General features: G+C 60.2%; 1 protein-coding gene across 1 annotated transcript; it reads right to left on the bottom strand.

The window, feature by feature from the left end:
* Positions 1-1858: 1858 nt before the first annotated feature.
* Positions 1859-6646, bottom strand: CDKN1A (cyclin dependent kinase inhibitor 1A). The gene is made up of 3 exons (XM_074564519.1): positions 6530-6646; positions 3822-4232; positions 1859-3281 (listed from the first exon to the last, which is right to left on the bottom strand). The coding sequence occupies exons 2-3, from the start codon at positions 4222-4224 to the stop codon at positions 3217-3219; spliced, it is 468 nt and encodes a 155-aa protein (XP_074420620.1). The 5' UTR covers positions 4225-4232; positions 6530-6646; the 3' UTR covers positions 1859-3216.
* Between the last annotated feature and the right edge of the window lie 8886 nt (positions 6647-15532).

Raw genomic sequence — 15532 nt, 5'->3', positions numbered from 1 at the left:
GCCCTCTGCCCAGCCTCCAGCTGCAGAGCCGGGGTGAGCACCAGCCCTGGGAGGGTACGATCCGGCCCCACAGCACCAGCGGCCCCTTCCAGCCCCGAGGAGACGGAGACATGGAATCACAGAATGGTTTGGGTTGAAAGGGACCTTAAAGATCATCCAGTGCCACCCCCTGCCCTGGGCAGGGACACCTCCCACCAGCCCAGGTTGCTCCAAGCCCCGGCCAACCTGGCCTTGAACCCCTCCAGGGATGGGGCAGCCACAGCTTCTCTGGGCAACCTGGGCCAGGGGCTCCACCGCTCTCACAGCCAAAAATTTCTTCCCGATATCCAATCTAAATCTCCCCTTTTTCTGTTTGAAGCCATTCCCCCTCGTCCCATGGCTCCCCTCCCTGATCCCGAGTCCCTCCCCAGCTTTCCTGGAGCCCCTTTAGGGACTGGCAGGGGCTGGAAGGTCTCCCCGGAGCCTTCTCTTGTCCAGGCTGAACCCCCCCAGCTCTCTCAGCCTGTCCCCACAGCAGAGGGGCTCCAGCCCTCCCAGCATCTCCCAGGCCTCCTCCGGCCCCGCTCCAACAGCTCCGTCTCCTTCTGCTGTTGGTGGCCCCAGCGCTGGACGTACCAGCTCCCTCTTGCACAGCAGAGCCAGACCCTGGCTGCCCTCAGAGCACCACAAAGAGGGACGAGAAAATATTTGCTGATTTATTTCTTGCTTCCTCCATCACCACCGCTCCGGACAAACAGGAGGTGACAGCAGAGGGGAGCAGCTGGCAGCAGCCGAGGGGGCTGGAAGGACTGACGTAAGGGGAAAGATTAAAAGGGCTAAATGTGTAGGGCTTGACTCAGCAGCAGCTAAAAGGCTGGGTGATTGTGCTCCGCAAGCATTTCAAGGGGCATCGGCGCCTGTGAGTGTCACCCAACACTATGGGGACAGGCAGATGCCTTAGGGATCCTCGGTTGAACGATGACCCAGGGTTGTCATTGCCATCAAAACTTTATTTTCACCTGGATCCTCTGCAAATCAGGTCGTTTATCACATTAACCATAACTTGAGCTCACAGCCCGCAGACAAGCCTTTGCTCAGCCCTCGGAGGAAGCAGCCGATGGCAGGGGGGAGGCATCCCTGGCTCCCACCATCAGCCCTGGCATCCAGCAGCTCCAGTCTGTCCCACCTGGGACTCGCTGCTGCATGTTTCCATCAGCAGTGCCACCACACACTCTTACATGTCCCTGTCCCACACCTTGGGTCACCCTCAACCTGGGACCCATTTAAAAGAGGACTGGAAGACATGACCAGCTTGCCCACGGCTAACGGCCACTTGCCCCACAAGATAGTGCACTGGGGGGGTGGGAGTAGGGGACTGGGGTCACTGTGGAGGAGGAGGAACGACGTGGGCAGCAGAGGAGCCTACGTTCACACAGGGGTCCTGCAGTGACACCCTGCACAGGCGGCAGTGGCTTCTGCCAGGGACACGGTGGCGTCACCAATCCTGCACCCAGGACCACGGCACAGGGTTACACGCGGGGGCTGTGGCGAGGTTTCGTCCCTCTCAGCCCTCACACAGCTCCCCCCCCAGCCCCCCGCTGCCATGTTTCATGCTGCAGAGGAGTCACCCAGGGCTGCCACAGCCCCTTCCCACAGCCGGGTTTGTGCTGCAGCCGCCCCTGCTCCCCGCCAGCCCAAGGGCAGCTCCCAGCTCGGGGCTGCACCCCCAGAGTGACCCCCCAACATGACCCCCTAAAGCGACACACACCCCCCCCCAAGCCCCCAGAGCCAGGCAGGGACCCAGACCAGAGCATCCTCCTGCCCCCAGCCAGACCCTGCTCCCAGCACAATCATTCCCATCAACCCAGAGACACCAGTTCCCCTACGAGACAAGTCTTTATTCAGAGTTAACATTAACAGACAAACAGGTATTTCCCCTTCCCTCCCCCCCCCCGCATAGACTTAATAGCATTTAATTATTATTATTAATTTTTTTTTTATAAATAAACATTTAATGCTGGGAACTTGCCAGCTTCACCGACAGCAAAGTGCATCACGGTGCAAGGTGGGGGGTCGATCCCGTTCCTTTTCTGCCTGGGACCATCTTGCACCAGTTTCCAGAGTCCAACTCCAGCAGAGGCAGGAGATGAACCCCATCAAAGTGCTGAGACCTGACAGTCTTGAGTCCTTCAAGAGCAGGGACCCATCCTTCAGTGCTGGGACCGAGCAACCTTCGCTCCAGGACATCCCTTGGTCCCAGAGGCGACCGAAGCTGCTCGCTCCGCAGAGCCAGGTGAGGGTCTTCTCTCCCCCGGTCCCGAAGGAGAAAAAGTCCAGGAGGAAAACTACAGTTTCTTCTTTCGGTGTCATCCCTGCTGGCGAGCAGGACTCCTTCCTTCCTAGAGCAGTCCAACATGGCCAGAGCAGGCGGCTCCCCAGCCCGGTGTCAGTGTGGAAGGAGGCAGGAACAGGAGGGCAAACCCAACGGCAAGGTAAGAAAGTGGGGTTTTGGGTCAGCAGAGTCCAGGGGAGCCCAAAGCCCCCTAAGGCAGCCTTGGTCCCACAATGAGCTCAGCGCTGGGGACCTCCAGCGGGTTTGTCACTGTCTGCAGCCCATCTGAGGGTGACGGCACCGGTGAGTCACCCGAAGGAAGGGCTGTCCGGGGAAGAGCGCTTCCTCTCCCAGGCGGCCACGGGAAGGAGCGGCCCCCGCGTCGCTCCGCTTCCACGCATGGACAAGGGCTTGCCACCGCTGGGTCCATCCCGCTGGGAAGAGGGGCCACCACCATGTGCCAGCAAACGGGGTGTCCTCAGGGTCAGGCTGTCCCAGGGCTCTATGATCCTTATCTCTGTCACTTTCTTCAGGATATCTGGTGCCACCAGGTGGCTGGGACACAAGTGTCCTCCATGGCCAGCCGTCAGGCAGGGGAGGGACCACAGCCAGACAGCAGGATGGTGCAAGGACGATGCTTGGCCCCACCAACACAAGGCAGGAGACACACTCTTTCTTCAGTCCTCCTCCATCGGGCTACACGCCTCAACGTGGGCTACTCCTATACATTGCACACAGCGAAGGTCCCTCAGGACCCCAGAGCTACTCATAAATAGGGAACTACAAACTCTACATTGCTTCATGCAGACAGCTTACACTGTACAGGGTGGGGGGGAAAAGAGACACGGACACCCCCAGGGCATCGGCAGCTGTCCCCAATGGCAGAGGAGCTGAGCACCACCAGGTCACAGCTTGGGCTTGTCAGGCTTGGGCTTGTCAGGGATGTTCCTCCGCTTGGCGCTGTAGAAGTCTGGAAGGCAGAAAGAGAGGGTTGGAAAGTGCCTCCAGCCCATCAGGAGCAGCAGAGCAGGAAGAGGGAGGTGTCCCCAGGGAAGCACCTCAAAACCCAGCCCAGGTGGACTCCATTTTAGAACCACCCACCCAAAGCCAGGCATTCCTGAAGAGCCTGTAGGTCTCCACCATCCCTTCTGTTTGGTCTCACCTGTACTTCCACCCCAGCCCTTGATCTTAGAGGACAGGCTCTGACCACGGGAACTGAGGGTGATGAACTATTTTGGGGCATCTTCAGCTGTAAGACCCACAAACCTGACGCGAGCCCCCTGCCTAACCGCAGCAACAAAAGGCACCCAGTTCGCAGCCTTTTTTCCCTTGGAAGATGGGCTCTGCTCACCCAGGAGAGAGATGCATGGAGGGTGGTCCCCTCCCCATGCCCAGAAGCCAGGCAGGGTTCTTGCACCCAAGTCCTCTCCATCTGTCCCTCCCAGGAAAGCCATGACACAAGCAGTGCCACCAAGCACGCATGGAGTGACACCAAGCCTCCAGCACTCACCTTTGATGGTGGTCTGCCCACGTTTCAAGCTCTGTGGGGAACCAGCCCTGTAAACCTCCGAGCTCTGCTGAGACCCCTCAGGGCAAATCCTGCCAAGATGGCCCTTGGGAGAGACCTTGTGAACCAAGGAGCTCCCGCTCTCGCTGCTGGTGACCGTGACCAGGCTGTGGACCTCCTGGGGCGGCTGCTCATCCAGGTAGACCCTCTCCCACTTGAAGTGTCCTTCCAAGGGAGTCTCCGTCTCAAAGTTGAAGTTCCACCGCTGCTGAGCTTCTTCCAGCTGTTGCCTCAACATGTTCTCATAGTCATTCTGGAGCTGGTGGTGGTCCACGGGGCCAAAGAGGTTCCTGCACACCTTACTGCTGCATGGCATCTGCCCGGCCCTGCTCTGAGACAGTGGCATCGTGGTGGCTGGGAGGAGAGCAGAGCGAGTTACTGGGGTGTTGGGCAAGCCACGAGCAAGCCCAAGGGCTGGCACATTGGCTACCAGGGCAAAGCAGGCAGTAGTCAAGGTGGGACAAGCTGGGTTGTGCTCTGGAGATGGGGACCTCCATCTGCCAGCGCTCATCCTGGACTCGGACATTTGGATTTTAGTGGTGTCTCTGGCAGAGGTTTGAGCATGAAACACGGCCTGGTGCGACACAGAAGGATGGGGAAGGTGCAAACGCTGACGTTCCCCGTTCCTCCTCCAGCAGGTAAAGTCCTGCCGGGAAGCGCATCCGGCACTTCGACACCACCACCAGCTCCATCCACAACCCTGCCGCGGTCCCACCTCCACGCAGCCACAAGGCAAGTCGGCGGATGGGCAAGTGAAGCAACGAGATATTTTTCTGGCCAGTTTCTCAAGAACCCAGGTCCGGTGGCAAGGAAGCCTTTTAAGCAACTGCAAGAACATGCCACAAGCTTGACCACTTTGTTAACCACCCTCCTTATCTGCAAGAAGCTGTTGGGTAACTGGAGGCAAGAACCTGTTTGTTTGTTTTTATTCAAATCGGTGCCAAAAGCCATGACCTTCACAGTAAGTGGCAAAGCCTCTCCTTCCTCCCCCTTCCACACGCGTGGGGCTCGCGGATCCCTCGCACCGCCCGCGGTTACGAGGAACCTTGTTATCAGAGCAAAGCGAACAACGCTCCGGGATTTGACAGCTTTTGGAGCTAAGGCTTGACCCCACTTGGATTAGCCGTGCTCATTAAATCTGCTTTAAAAAAAAAAAATTCACGGAAATAAAATCCCTATGTGCCAGACAGCTTCCTCATTGCCCGCTCTGGAACTCCCAAAGCCGGGACCGCAACAGACACACACACCCCCCCCCCCCCCGGGGTTTGCACCCCCAAGCGTCCCCAGGGACGGGGTGCTCAGCCTCCTGCAGGGAAGATTTCTGCCCAAATTCAGCACCCCCGGCCCCTCCGGATGGCCTGTGCCGCACGACCGAGCATGTCACCGGCACGGCGTGCCCACGGGCGGCTGGAGAGCCACCAGCCTGGGGGCTGGGGGGGGCCACACTCTGTCCCCGGGGCCACCACGACCCTCCGCCCGGCCCCGCTCCCAACCCAACTCGAGCATCCCCGAGTAAAAATAGCAATCCAGCTTCCTATCTCCTGGCAGAGGGAGCGCGTAAACAGGGTGACCTCACTGCAAGGCAAGTCCCAGCATGTCCAGGCAAGCCCTGGCAGGTAGCGGGCAGGGGGCATGTTTCGACGCCCCGACTGGCCACCCTCCGGCCCTCCCGGCTTGTGTCAGGCGCCGACCTCCCCATCCTCGGGCCACCACCATGGCCCAGGTGCCACCCCAGAGTCCCACGCCTTGAGATAACAGCTTCGCCCTGACTCATGATTGCAGATTGACGGAGCCACCGAATAGGGAAGGACGGGGGCCAGGTCACCGTCCCCTCCCATGGGGTTGGCCGTGCTTTTCGCAGCCTCTCCGAGGTTTCAAGGCTTCCTGAACCCAGCTGGAGAACCCCGGGGTGAGGCAGGTGCGCGGCTGCCTTCACACCTCACCCAGCCCGGCCGGGAGATGAAGACACTCCCGGGGACACCCTCGCCAGCCCCACCTGCGACACCCAGGACCAGTTACACCAGTTGGGGAGCAGGAGGAGGGGGGAGTACCCACACCCGAGGGAGGACGGAGCCGGCAGCCGATGGGACCCCGCGCCAGGTGCCTCCCGGGGCCGGGGGGGGGCGAGGCGCCGAGAACGCCCCGCTCACGACACCGATGAGCCCGTGGGGCTTTTCAACCGCGGGGGCTATTCCAGAGCCCTCGGGGGGAGGCGACCGGATCCCAACCCGCCGCCGCCCAGCCCGGGGGGACGGCGGACACACGGGGATGCTCCGCGGCCGCGCCCCGCACCGCGCCCCACCGCCACCGGGGGGCGACCGCAGCCCGGACCGGCGCCCCGCGCCCGGGGAAGGGCGGGGGGGGGGGGGAAAGGACAGACTGCGGCGGCTCCGCACATCCCGCCCACCCCCCGGGCTCAACCACCCCCGGCCCCGCCACCGGGAGCGGCCCCGCTCCCTCCCCCGCGCCGGGGACGCGACCACCGGGGCGGAGCCGCCGCCGCCCGCTCCCGCTGCGGCGCCTTCCCCGCTCCCCCGAGCCGGGCACCGGCGCCCTCCCCACGGTGACACTCCCCCCACGGTGTCACCCCCCTCCACCGTGTCACACACCGCCCCCGGGCAGGAGCCACCGGCCGCCGCCGCCGCCCTCACCGTCTCGTCGCGTCTCCCGGCGGCCGGTGCCCGTCGCCTCTCGCCGCGCTTTATACCGGCGCGGGGCGGGGCCTCGCCGCCGCTCCCCGCGTCGCCCGGGATTTCCCTCCCGCCCCAGCCCCGCCCCGCCCCGCCCCGGGACCCGCCGGTCTGTGTGTGTCGTCCTCCCCCCCCCCCCGCCCCACCATCCCCGTCCCCGGTCCCGGGAGGACGCGCGGTGCCAGCGGGGAGCGGGACCTACCGGGACCCGCCGGTCACCGGGTGCGGGGACCCCCCTTCCCAGGGGATGCAGGGAACCCCCTCAGTAAGGGCTGCGGGGACCCCCCCATCGGGGGGTACAGGGACCCCCATCCAAGGGGATGCAGGGACCCCCCCCCAGTTGGGGATGCAGGAATGTCGGCGTAAGGGGATAGAGATATCCCGTTTAGGGGATACAGGGACATCCTTCCCAGGGGGGTGCAGTGACCTCACATCAGGGGATACAGGGAACCCCTTCATACGGGGGTGCAAGGACCCCCCCCATCAGGAGATACACGGAACCCCCCTAGCAGGGGACCGAGGGACCTCCCCATTAGAGGATACAGGAACTCCCTTCCTAGGGGATGCAGCCCCCCCCCGCCCCGCTTACAGGATACAGCGACCCCCTTCCTAGGGGGGTGCAGGGACACCCCCAGCCCAGCAGGGGATGCAGGCAGCTCCGCATCAGGGGGTGCAGCGACCTCCTTCCTAGGGGGTGCAGGGACCCCGCTGTTAGGGGATAAAGGGACCTCCCCATCAGGGGATGCAGGGGACCCCCCATCAGAGGGTAGAGGGGTGCCCCCTCCCCATCGGGAGACACAGGGACCTGAGACAGCAGCGCTTTAGCTGGCTGGGGAGGGCTGGGGGGCTCCACATCCCACCCAGGCTTTCCTGTCCACCGGCTCCCTAATGCAGAGGATTCCGGTGGGAAAGGGGGATAACTGGTCAAGGATGGGGCGACGGCCTCTTCCCCTCCGGGTGCCCACCTCGGAGCCAGCCGGGACGACGGTCCCCTGGTTCCCAGGCACGGCCCGACCCCGTCCTGGGCCGCAGGGGCCACCCCTGCCCTCTCCTGCCAGATTTTGTCCCCGGGGCCTGGCTCTGCTCCACCAGCTGAACCCCCCCAGCACCCAAAAGCGTTTTGGGGAAGGATTTGCTGGTCTGAGTCCTGCAGGGATGAAGAGGAGGAACAAGTCCGTTCATGTCCTGCATGAACCCGGGGGGAGGATTTGGAGGGATTTGTGGCTTATTGGAAAATGCATCCGAGTCCACAGGCAGGGAAGGTTGGAATCCAGGGGGGCTTCTGCCGGGGGTTACACTTCAAGGCCGGGGGGCAGCGACCCCCTGTGCTGCCGAAGGAGCTGGGGCAGTGGGGCCGACTCTGCCCCACGGCGCCAGAGCTGATGCCCTCGGAGTCAGCTTATCCCGGCGCACGGGGGGGCCGTGTCCTGCAGCACCCCCCGGCGTGGCACGAGCTGCCCAGGCACCGTGGGCAAAAGTGTCATTCCTGCAGGGCACAAGAAGGCGACGGCACGCTCCTGAGTGACAGAGACCAAGTCAAATCGGTCCCTCGGGGGTGGCAGGTGCCCTCGAAGGCCCCTGGAGCTGGGGGTGCTGAGCGGGACCCTGGGTGTGTAAAACACCCCTACATCTCCCGGCTGGACCAGCAGCTTCCCACCGGCCGGAGCAGCTGGAGGATATGTTCAGGCATGTTTGGCTGGAGGCTGCCACGCGCCGCGGCAGCGTTTGCCGTCACCGGTGTCCCCTCCGCGGCGCTGGGCCAGCACGAGGTGCTGGTGGCTGGGTCGGGGGCGGCCGCTCACCCCCGTGGCTGCCTCCGGGCCCGGTGGGATGGGGAGGGAAGGTGAGAGGTGGGTGGGGAATGCTGAAAGCAGCCTAAATTAATACCACACACTGCAGAAAATCCACCCTGGGAAAGCTGGGGATGTTCCCGAATTCTGCCTTTCTGTTGGTAACACGCAGGGAGAGGCGGGCGCCGGCCCGGCTGCTGTTTCCACCTGGGAATGATTTTTGGTCCTGGTGGCAAAGAGCAGCTTTTGGAGCCGCGTTGCGGAGGGCTGGACACGTCACGGCTCATTTCCTCGCCGACCGCCAGCTCCCCTCCAGCCGCGGTTTGCCGTTTCGCTCCCTCTGGATGCGAGGAGGACGCGATCGGCACCGAAGGGAAGCTCAAAGCGCTGTGGGCATCCCCCCGCCACCGTCAGCGCAGCCTCCAGCCGGGGCGCTCAGACGAAGCAGAGGATGCTCACCGCTTAAATCAGCTTTTTTTTTTTTTTTCCCCCAGAAAAGTCCCCCCGAATACGCAAAAGGGAACAGGAATATCAAAACCGGCAGCTTTTTAAATTAGCGCCCGAAGTGGCAGAGGAAGGAGTGGCGTCGCTTGTGCAACCCACAGCGGGATCCGGCGACCGCTGATGCAAGAGCGAGGGACCGAAAAAGCAAAGCGACGGGAGATAAACCCCCAGCCCGCCCGGTGCGAGCATCCCGCTTCCACGGGGGAGACGTTCCAGGGCAAACCCAGCCAGAAAATAAAGCGGATGCGGATTTTCCCTTAGGAAAAATATTATTTCTGTGATTTCTTTTTGGTGGGGGCTTGGTTCCGGGCTGGGGGCGGGCAGGTTTCTGCCTCTCGCTCCCCATCCTCGTGCCCCCGCGCCGGGAGCTGTGGCATTGCCAAAGGGGGTTACTGGAAATGGGAAGTGGGGAGAGGAACGGCAGCAGGGTCTGGGTCAGAGAGTCCGTGGTCATGTTTGCAGCGGCACCTCCAGAAAAAAAAAAAAAAGGGGGAGGGGGAAAAAAAAAAAAAAAGCGTGATTAATACAGAAGGCGGTAACAGGAACTTTAAAAAAAATAAAATCCCAGAGGTGACTCACGGTGTTCAGCCCCAAGAACCGCAGCCGGAGGAGGGCAGAGGCGCGGGGCTGGGACCAGGACGGGCAGGTGGGGGGTTCCCTCCTCCCCCTTCGCAGCCACCCTCCGGGAGCTGTCGCTTCGCCCAGGCCGTGAGGGGTGTCCCAAACCCCCACCCCGGAGCGGGGGGAGAACCCGTCCTTATAACTTGAAAAACCCACCCCAACGCCTGGAAGCAAAAGGAATGTATTAAATGACTGCTCGTTTCACGGCCTCCAAAGTTACCTTCTCCCCAGCACTGGGGGCACCCAAACACCGAGCGGCGGCCGCTGCCTGGGCCTGGAGCCCTCGGGAACGTTCCCTTCCCGGCGGATCTCCCCAGGCGGGTCCTGCAGGCGCCGAGGGGAGAGGAAGGCACGGCGGACATGGCTGCAAATACGTTATTCACGGCGGGCAGAGCCGGAGCGTGACTCAGCCTGTCCTCAGCGCCGGGGTTTCATCAAGGGAGCGTGCCCGGGCACATCGTCTCTGCCACCGACTTTCATCCTCTCCGGGGACACGGGGAGCAGCACCCCCAGGGGGGACGCGGATGGGAGCTTTGGCCCGGAGCGGGGGAATGGTTCGGGCCGGGTGAAGAAATCAGGGTTCGGATGCCCCAGCCTTGGGGTGAGAAAGTGGAGAATGGGGAAAAGTGGCTTCGCGGAGCCACGTCGGGTAATCCTGACCCCAAAGAGAGGAGCCAAACGTGGTGCCAAGGAAGGATCCCGGCGTGTTTTGTGGGAATCACGCGCTGAGGTCCAGCCCGTGCTCGTAACCCAAATGCACACGAACACCCCCGTGTAAGGATTTCGTTAAGGCTGAATACAAAATGTCATTACTACATTTAAGTACGTGGTCAACCTGGAAATGTCTTCCCAGACGGAAGCCTTCCAGCACCGACCGCAGAAATGAAGCAACTCGCGTGGTTCCTCTCCCAGCCCTCCCCGGCAGCGAGGAAGGTTTGGAAATTTGGTGGTGAAAGGTGTACGCGAAGTGGGTTTTTTTCGGGGGGGGAAACGTCATATTCCTGTTAGATCAAGCAACGTGGGGGGAAGAAACAGCGCAGGGTCGGGCGGACGAGCATCCTTCGGGTCTTCGGGGATGGAGCTGGGAATGACAGAGCAGGGCGCGGGGTGTGATTTTTCATGGTGGGATAAACATAAGCTCTGCGAAAACCTGAATTTCTGCCCAAGGAAAACAACCTGAGAAGGGGGGAGGTAACGCGGGACCCCCGCCCCGGCACGGAGAGCGGGGACGAGCACGCGGGGTTGGGGGGGGGGGGGTTCGGTCCCACGAAACGCACCGTCCTCCGCCCCCCAGGTCAGACCCACGGCTGTCACCCAGATCCCGTGGGACGCGGGGGTGACTCTTTCCCTCCTCTAACAGCCTTTACTTGCAAAAACACCCCCCCCAAAGGCTCGGGAAAGCCCAGACGCTCCCTCGAGGTGTGAGAGGCTCTTACAAAGCCCCCCCCCACCCCCCCCAACAAAGCCCCGCGCATTCAGGCAGTAAAAACCCCTCTTCAGCAAGATTCAAATTTCCGAGATATTTCCCCCCCCCTCCATTTTATTTTTTATTATCTCCGCTAACAAGCTTTTTTCTTTTAAGTGGGAAACGTGAAGGCTCTTAATGAAACACTCACGCTCCAGCAAAAGTCTAAATGAACCCAGTGTTCGGCTGAATGGCGTTTATATCCCGGCGAAGGCTGTTTTCCCATCAGCTCTTTGAAGTGCCCAATTAAGTGATTTTATACTAATAGGATTTTCCCAGGAAAGAAAGACAAGAATGACAAAACGCTGAATGCTTGATTAACTCTGCCCCTAAAAGAACTCGGATCGTGTTAATTGACTGTTTCCCTGCCATATACAGCCCTTGTTTGCTCCATTTATGAAGGCATTTTGATGAGACACCGGACCCAGCAGAGTGGAAATCGAGTCCCACCAAGCACAAATGGGGGATGAGACAGTCCCTAAAACAAGGCTTTTGCTTACTGGAAATATTCCTGGATGCGGGAGCCGGGCTATGAATCGCTCGCTTCATTCGGCCCCTCACTCATTTTCATCCGAGATTGTTTTTAGCCCCATTCACAGTCATTAACGTAATTGCTTCACTGACTTTCCATGAGCAGCTCGGAAGCTTTGTGGGTTGGTTTGTGGGTTTGGTTTTTTTTTGCTGGCAGCACAGGACCCCATTGTTCGGACCCGGCGAGGGCGGCGGCGGGTACCTGGCTTCGAACCTCGGGCTCGTTTCCCTCTTCATTCACTCGCCGCTTCCCCCCATTGACCACGACCCCAGAGCAAGGCAGGACCGTGCAGCGGCCGGGGGGAGCACGGACGCCCCGCTGGGAACCGGGGCCAACGGCTCCGGCCTTTCGCAAAAGCTCCATCCAAAACATCCCCAGGGGTTGTTTTTTTTTGGTGCCAGCTCTTCCCCGCAGGCAGCTCGGCGAGGGCAGGGGGGAGCGTCCTGTCGGGGTTGTGGTGGGCAAGGACTTCTCCAGGCCCACCGGGACTTCCCGTGGCAGGATTCGTCTCACGGGTGGGAATAAAGGAGCAGAGTGTGGGGCAGAATTGCTCCCGTCCATGCGGCGTGCGGGGTGTCCAGACCGCTCTTGGTGCAGCCACGGGAGGTTGTCGACCGACATAACTTGTCCCCAGTGGATGACACGTGCGGCACAGCGCTGCTGACGAGGGATGTGCTGCTCCCCGAGCCGCGGCGTTGCTTGAAATCCATCGGGAGCATGACCTGGCCCTTTAGAGCCGTGCGTGAGAAGGAGGGGACTATGGAGAGGTGTTGGCTAACGCTTGCTCACCGCGGGCGCTTTGAAAACAATCCCCGAGCCAGCGCAGCACCCTGCGCCTGCAGCAGGCAGACACAAGGACGGGGCGTCCGCGAGGCTCCCACTGGCGGAGGCAGCGACGCCGAACTTCGGGGAGACGCGTGCTGCAGCCCACTCGCCCGCCCTGGTGCCGGTGGCTCACCGTGTGTCAGCACGTCCTGGGATCTCCCCGCTCACGACAGGCGTTTCGGAATTCCTGTCGCCTTGGGAATGTGATTCACCTCCCTGGGGGGCGAGGAGTGGGGCTGGGCGTGGGGCAGAGCAGAGGGAAGGGGAAGGGGCGGATCGGGGCACGGGGAGTAAAGGGATGCCTGAAGGGGCATCGGCAGGAGGGCAGTGCCCAGACCACGCGCCACGGACGGATGGACGGACGGATGGGTGTCTGGCACGGTGGCTCAGTGCACGGTCCCGCGCGGAGCAGAGGCAATGGGAGGGGACGGCTCTGCGTGTACAACTTCCAATAAAGCCATCGGTGATGATATGGCAGCCGCCACCCAGCCGCCAGGGTAAGGGTCGATTGCACTTTCCTTTCCACGTGCCGGTCGTGCCCAGCAGGATTTCCTGGAGACGGGGGTGAAGGAGCAGCTTTCACCCCACTCTGAACCTCCGCTGGCCTTGACACAGAGCTGTGGGGACGGACGTGGTCCATGCAGCGTGGTGGAGCTCCGCTGGGTTCCACCCAACAAGGAGCTGAGTCGGGGAGTCCCAGGTGCCAATATAAAACCTTTTTCTTTTGGTTTCAGCCTCCCTCAGTGGTTCCTGCCTCGCCCGTGAGAATCCACAGTGGACCAGGGAAAGGCAATTTGCTGGATCTTGGAGCTGCTGGAAACAGGTTAAAAATGTCCCATCCTTCACCTGCCAGCAGCGACGCTGCACCAGAGCCCTTCCCACCCGCCGTAACAAACCTGGGCTTCGCAGAAGACCAGAAAAGATTTCTAGATGACCAACTGCAATGTGCCACAAAGAGGGCAGGAGGGAGACAAAGAGGGAGAGGGAGGTTGTGAAACACAAAAACCCCAAAATGCCTATAGGTCAAAAACCACCCCAGCGGTCCCTGGGCAGAGGAACCTCCCGAGTCCCAAATCTGGTGAACGTTCAACCACGAGTCTCCGAGCGGGAGATGTCAACCAGGCAGCTTGAAGAATGACTATTGGCAGGAGCAGCAGCGTGGCACTCCTGAAGCTTATCTCTCCCGCTGGGGCAACCTCCTCCCCAAAAGCTTATAATAATAACACCGTTATCAAAAGCTGATCAATCCACCGTTTGCCAGCAGCAGGAAGCACGGCACCCAGCGCAGCCGGCGGGCGTTCGGCAGTGACCGACTGCATTTTAATTTGAGGGCAAATAATGTCAGTATTAGTCAGAAATGAGCGACTGCAAACGTTTTCTAGCAAACAGAGGCGAGCCCCGCGTCGGCAGCGGCGGGGAAAGGCTGGGCGTTGCGGCGACAGCTTCCTCGCGGGGACGACGATGAATATTGCTGAATATTCATGGGCAAAGCAGGGGAGATAATGCTGCTCTCTCACAGCTGGCGGTAGCGATCTCCCAGCTGGCTCCGAAGTGACACCCAGGGTGACACGGTGCCTCACCCTGATACCGCGGCTCCACCCTGATACCGCGGCTCCCGACGGAGGGCTGCGGCTTTGCTACGGGCTGTTCACACCACGGCGTCGCCGGGCTGCTTTGCCGGTGGCGGTGGCTGCACGTGCTGTGCGACCCGTCAGCGTCCTCGTGTGTCCCCCAGCGAAGCGCCCCAAGCCAGGACAGGCGGACTCCGGCTGTAGCAGGATGAATCCCAGGGTACTGCCGGGTGGGGTACCACCACTTGAATCAGTGGCAGCATCTAGCCAGGAAGGAGATACACTTCCCTTTTCCGATTGGGATTACTCCCACAGAAACATCTGACAGCTAAAATTACTCGGAGGACGGAGCAAAAACACCACTTGCATCAATGCGAAGATTTGTTCAACGAAAAGTTATGTCAGCTCCTAAATTATTAAATAATAGATGAATGAATCACTTGGGAACATAGCGTTCCTATTGCATAGTCTATTTTATATTTGTCTGGATCTCATGTTTATTTTAGTCCCCAACAGTATTTGTTTGAAGGGCACTAAGAGAATGTAACTAATGGTAGTGAAACTTCAGAAGTGAAACAGAAAACGGAGACAGTGACAGTGTTTCTAAGAAGCCGGAGCGCTTCTTGCGTGGGCTGGCAAGCTGGGATGCTGCTTCGGCGTCAGCTACTTCTTTACTAAATGACTGCAAGCAGTTGCCAAGCGAAAATTGTCTTTATTTTGCCTACTTTTGGCAGGTTGAGGTGTGAAATTGAAGCTCGCTGCGTTTCAGCAGCCGGGAAGCCGAGACCCGCCTCTTCCCGGCAGGTCCCGGGTGCTGCGCTGTCACCTCCCCGTGCGGGATCCAAGGTCGAACCAGAGCTGCTGGAATCGCACTTCTGCCCTTCAGCCTTCTGTTTGCAAAAGGGGTTGATGCTCCAGTTTTTTCACTTTATTTTTTTTTCCTAGCTAAGTGACTCTGCACTACAGCAGCACCAGAGTAGGACGACTGAGGAGGGTGACAGTAGCTCAGGTTTTGGGATGTTATTCTGAGGTATGATTTGAACAGGGGTATGGGGACAGGGATTAAAACCAGCAGAAACGGCAGAAAGTTTGTCAAATGTTCAGCTGCTTCACAGATCTTTATGTCAGGAGACATTGCGGAATCTGGTGGTGATGGGATCATGAGTAAAAGAAAGTAAAACCAGAACTGAAACGAGGTGATGTTAACAGCAAAAAAAAAAAAAGCTGCAGAACCGCTCGGGTGCTGTCACTCCCAGTGGGGAGTTCTGCTGCCAGGTCCCTGCAGAAGCACGTAGAGGCTCAGAGATAAGAGGCGCAACCGGCCCCTCCAGGACCCGAGGGCACGGCGCAGCGTCTCCCCTGACGCCAAACCAAAGGAAATGCAAAGGCCCAGAGTAGGAAGCGTGCAAGTGATTTGCTGTTGAGAACACATCTGAGCTCTCGGTGCACCTGGAGCGCGGAACAGCGCAGCTCCAGCAAAGTGTTCCTTTTGGAGGTGAACTGCGGCAGCTCCCCAGCATACCTGAAACACGACTTTTTTAACTAGAACCACGGTCGGTGTTGGGTAAGATGGCAGTTTCTCACCCGAGCACGATCTAGGGTAGCTGAACCTCTTTGAAGGTCAGTGGAACACAGCCCATTGAAAGGAAGAACATA

The sequence above is a fragment of the Larus michahellis genome, chromosome 21 (assembly GCF_964199755.1).
Source record: "Larus michahellis chromosome 21, bLarMic1.1, whole genome shotgun sequence".
Classification (NCBI taxonomy): domain Eukaryota; kingdom Metazoa; phylum Chordata; class Aves; order Charadriiformes; family Laridae; genus Larus; species Larus michahellis.
This window is presented reverse-complemented; position numbering and strand designations above follow the sequence as displayed.

Coding starts and splice junctions, on each gene's coding strand:
- CDKN1A (XM_074564519.1), bottom strand. CDS start 4,224: ATGCCACTGTCTCAGAGCAGGGCCGGGCAGATGCCATGCAGCAGTAAG. Junction 3,282..3,821: donor TGGGCAGACCACCATCAAAG/GTGAGTGCTGGA, acceptor TCTGCCTTCCAG/ACTTCTACAGCGCCAAGCGG.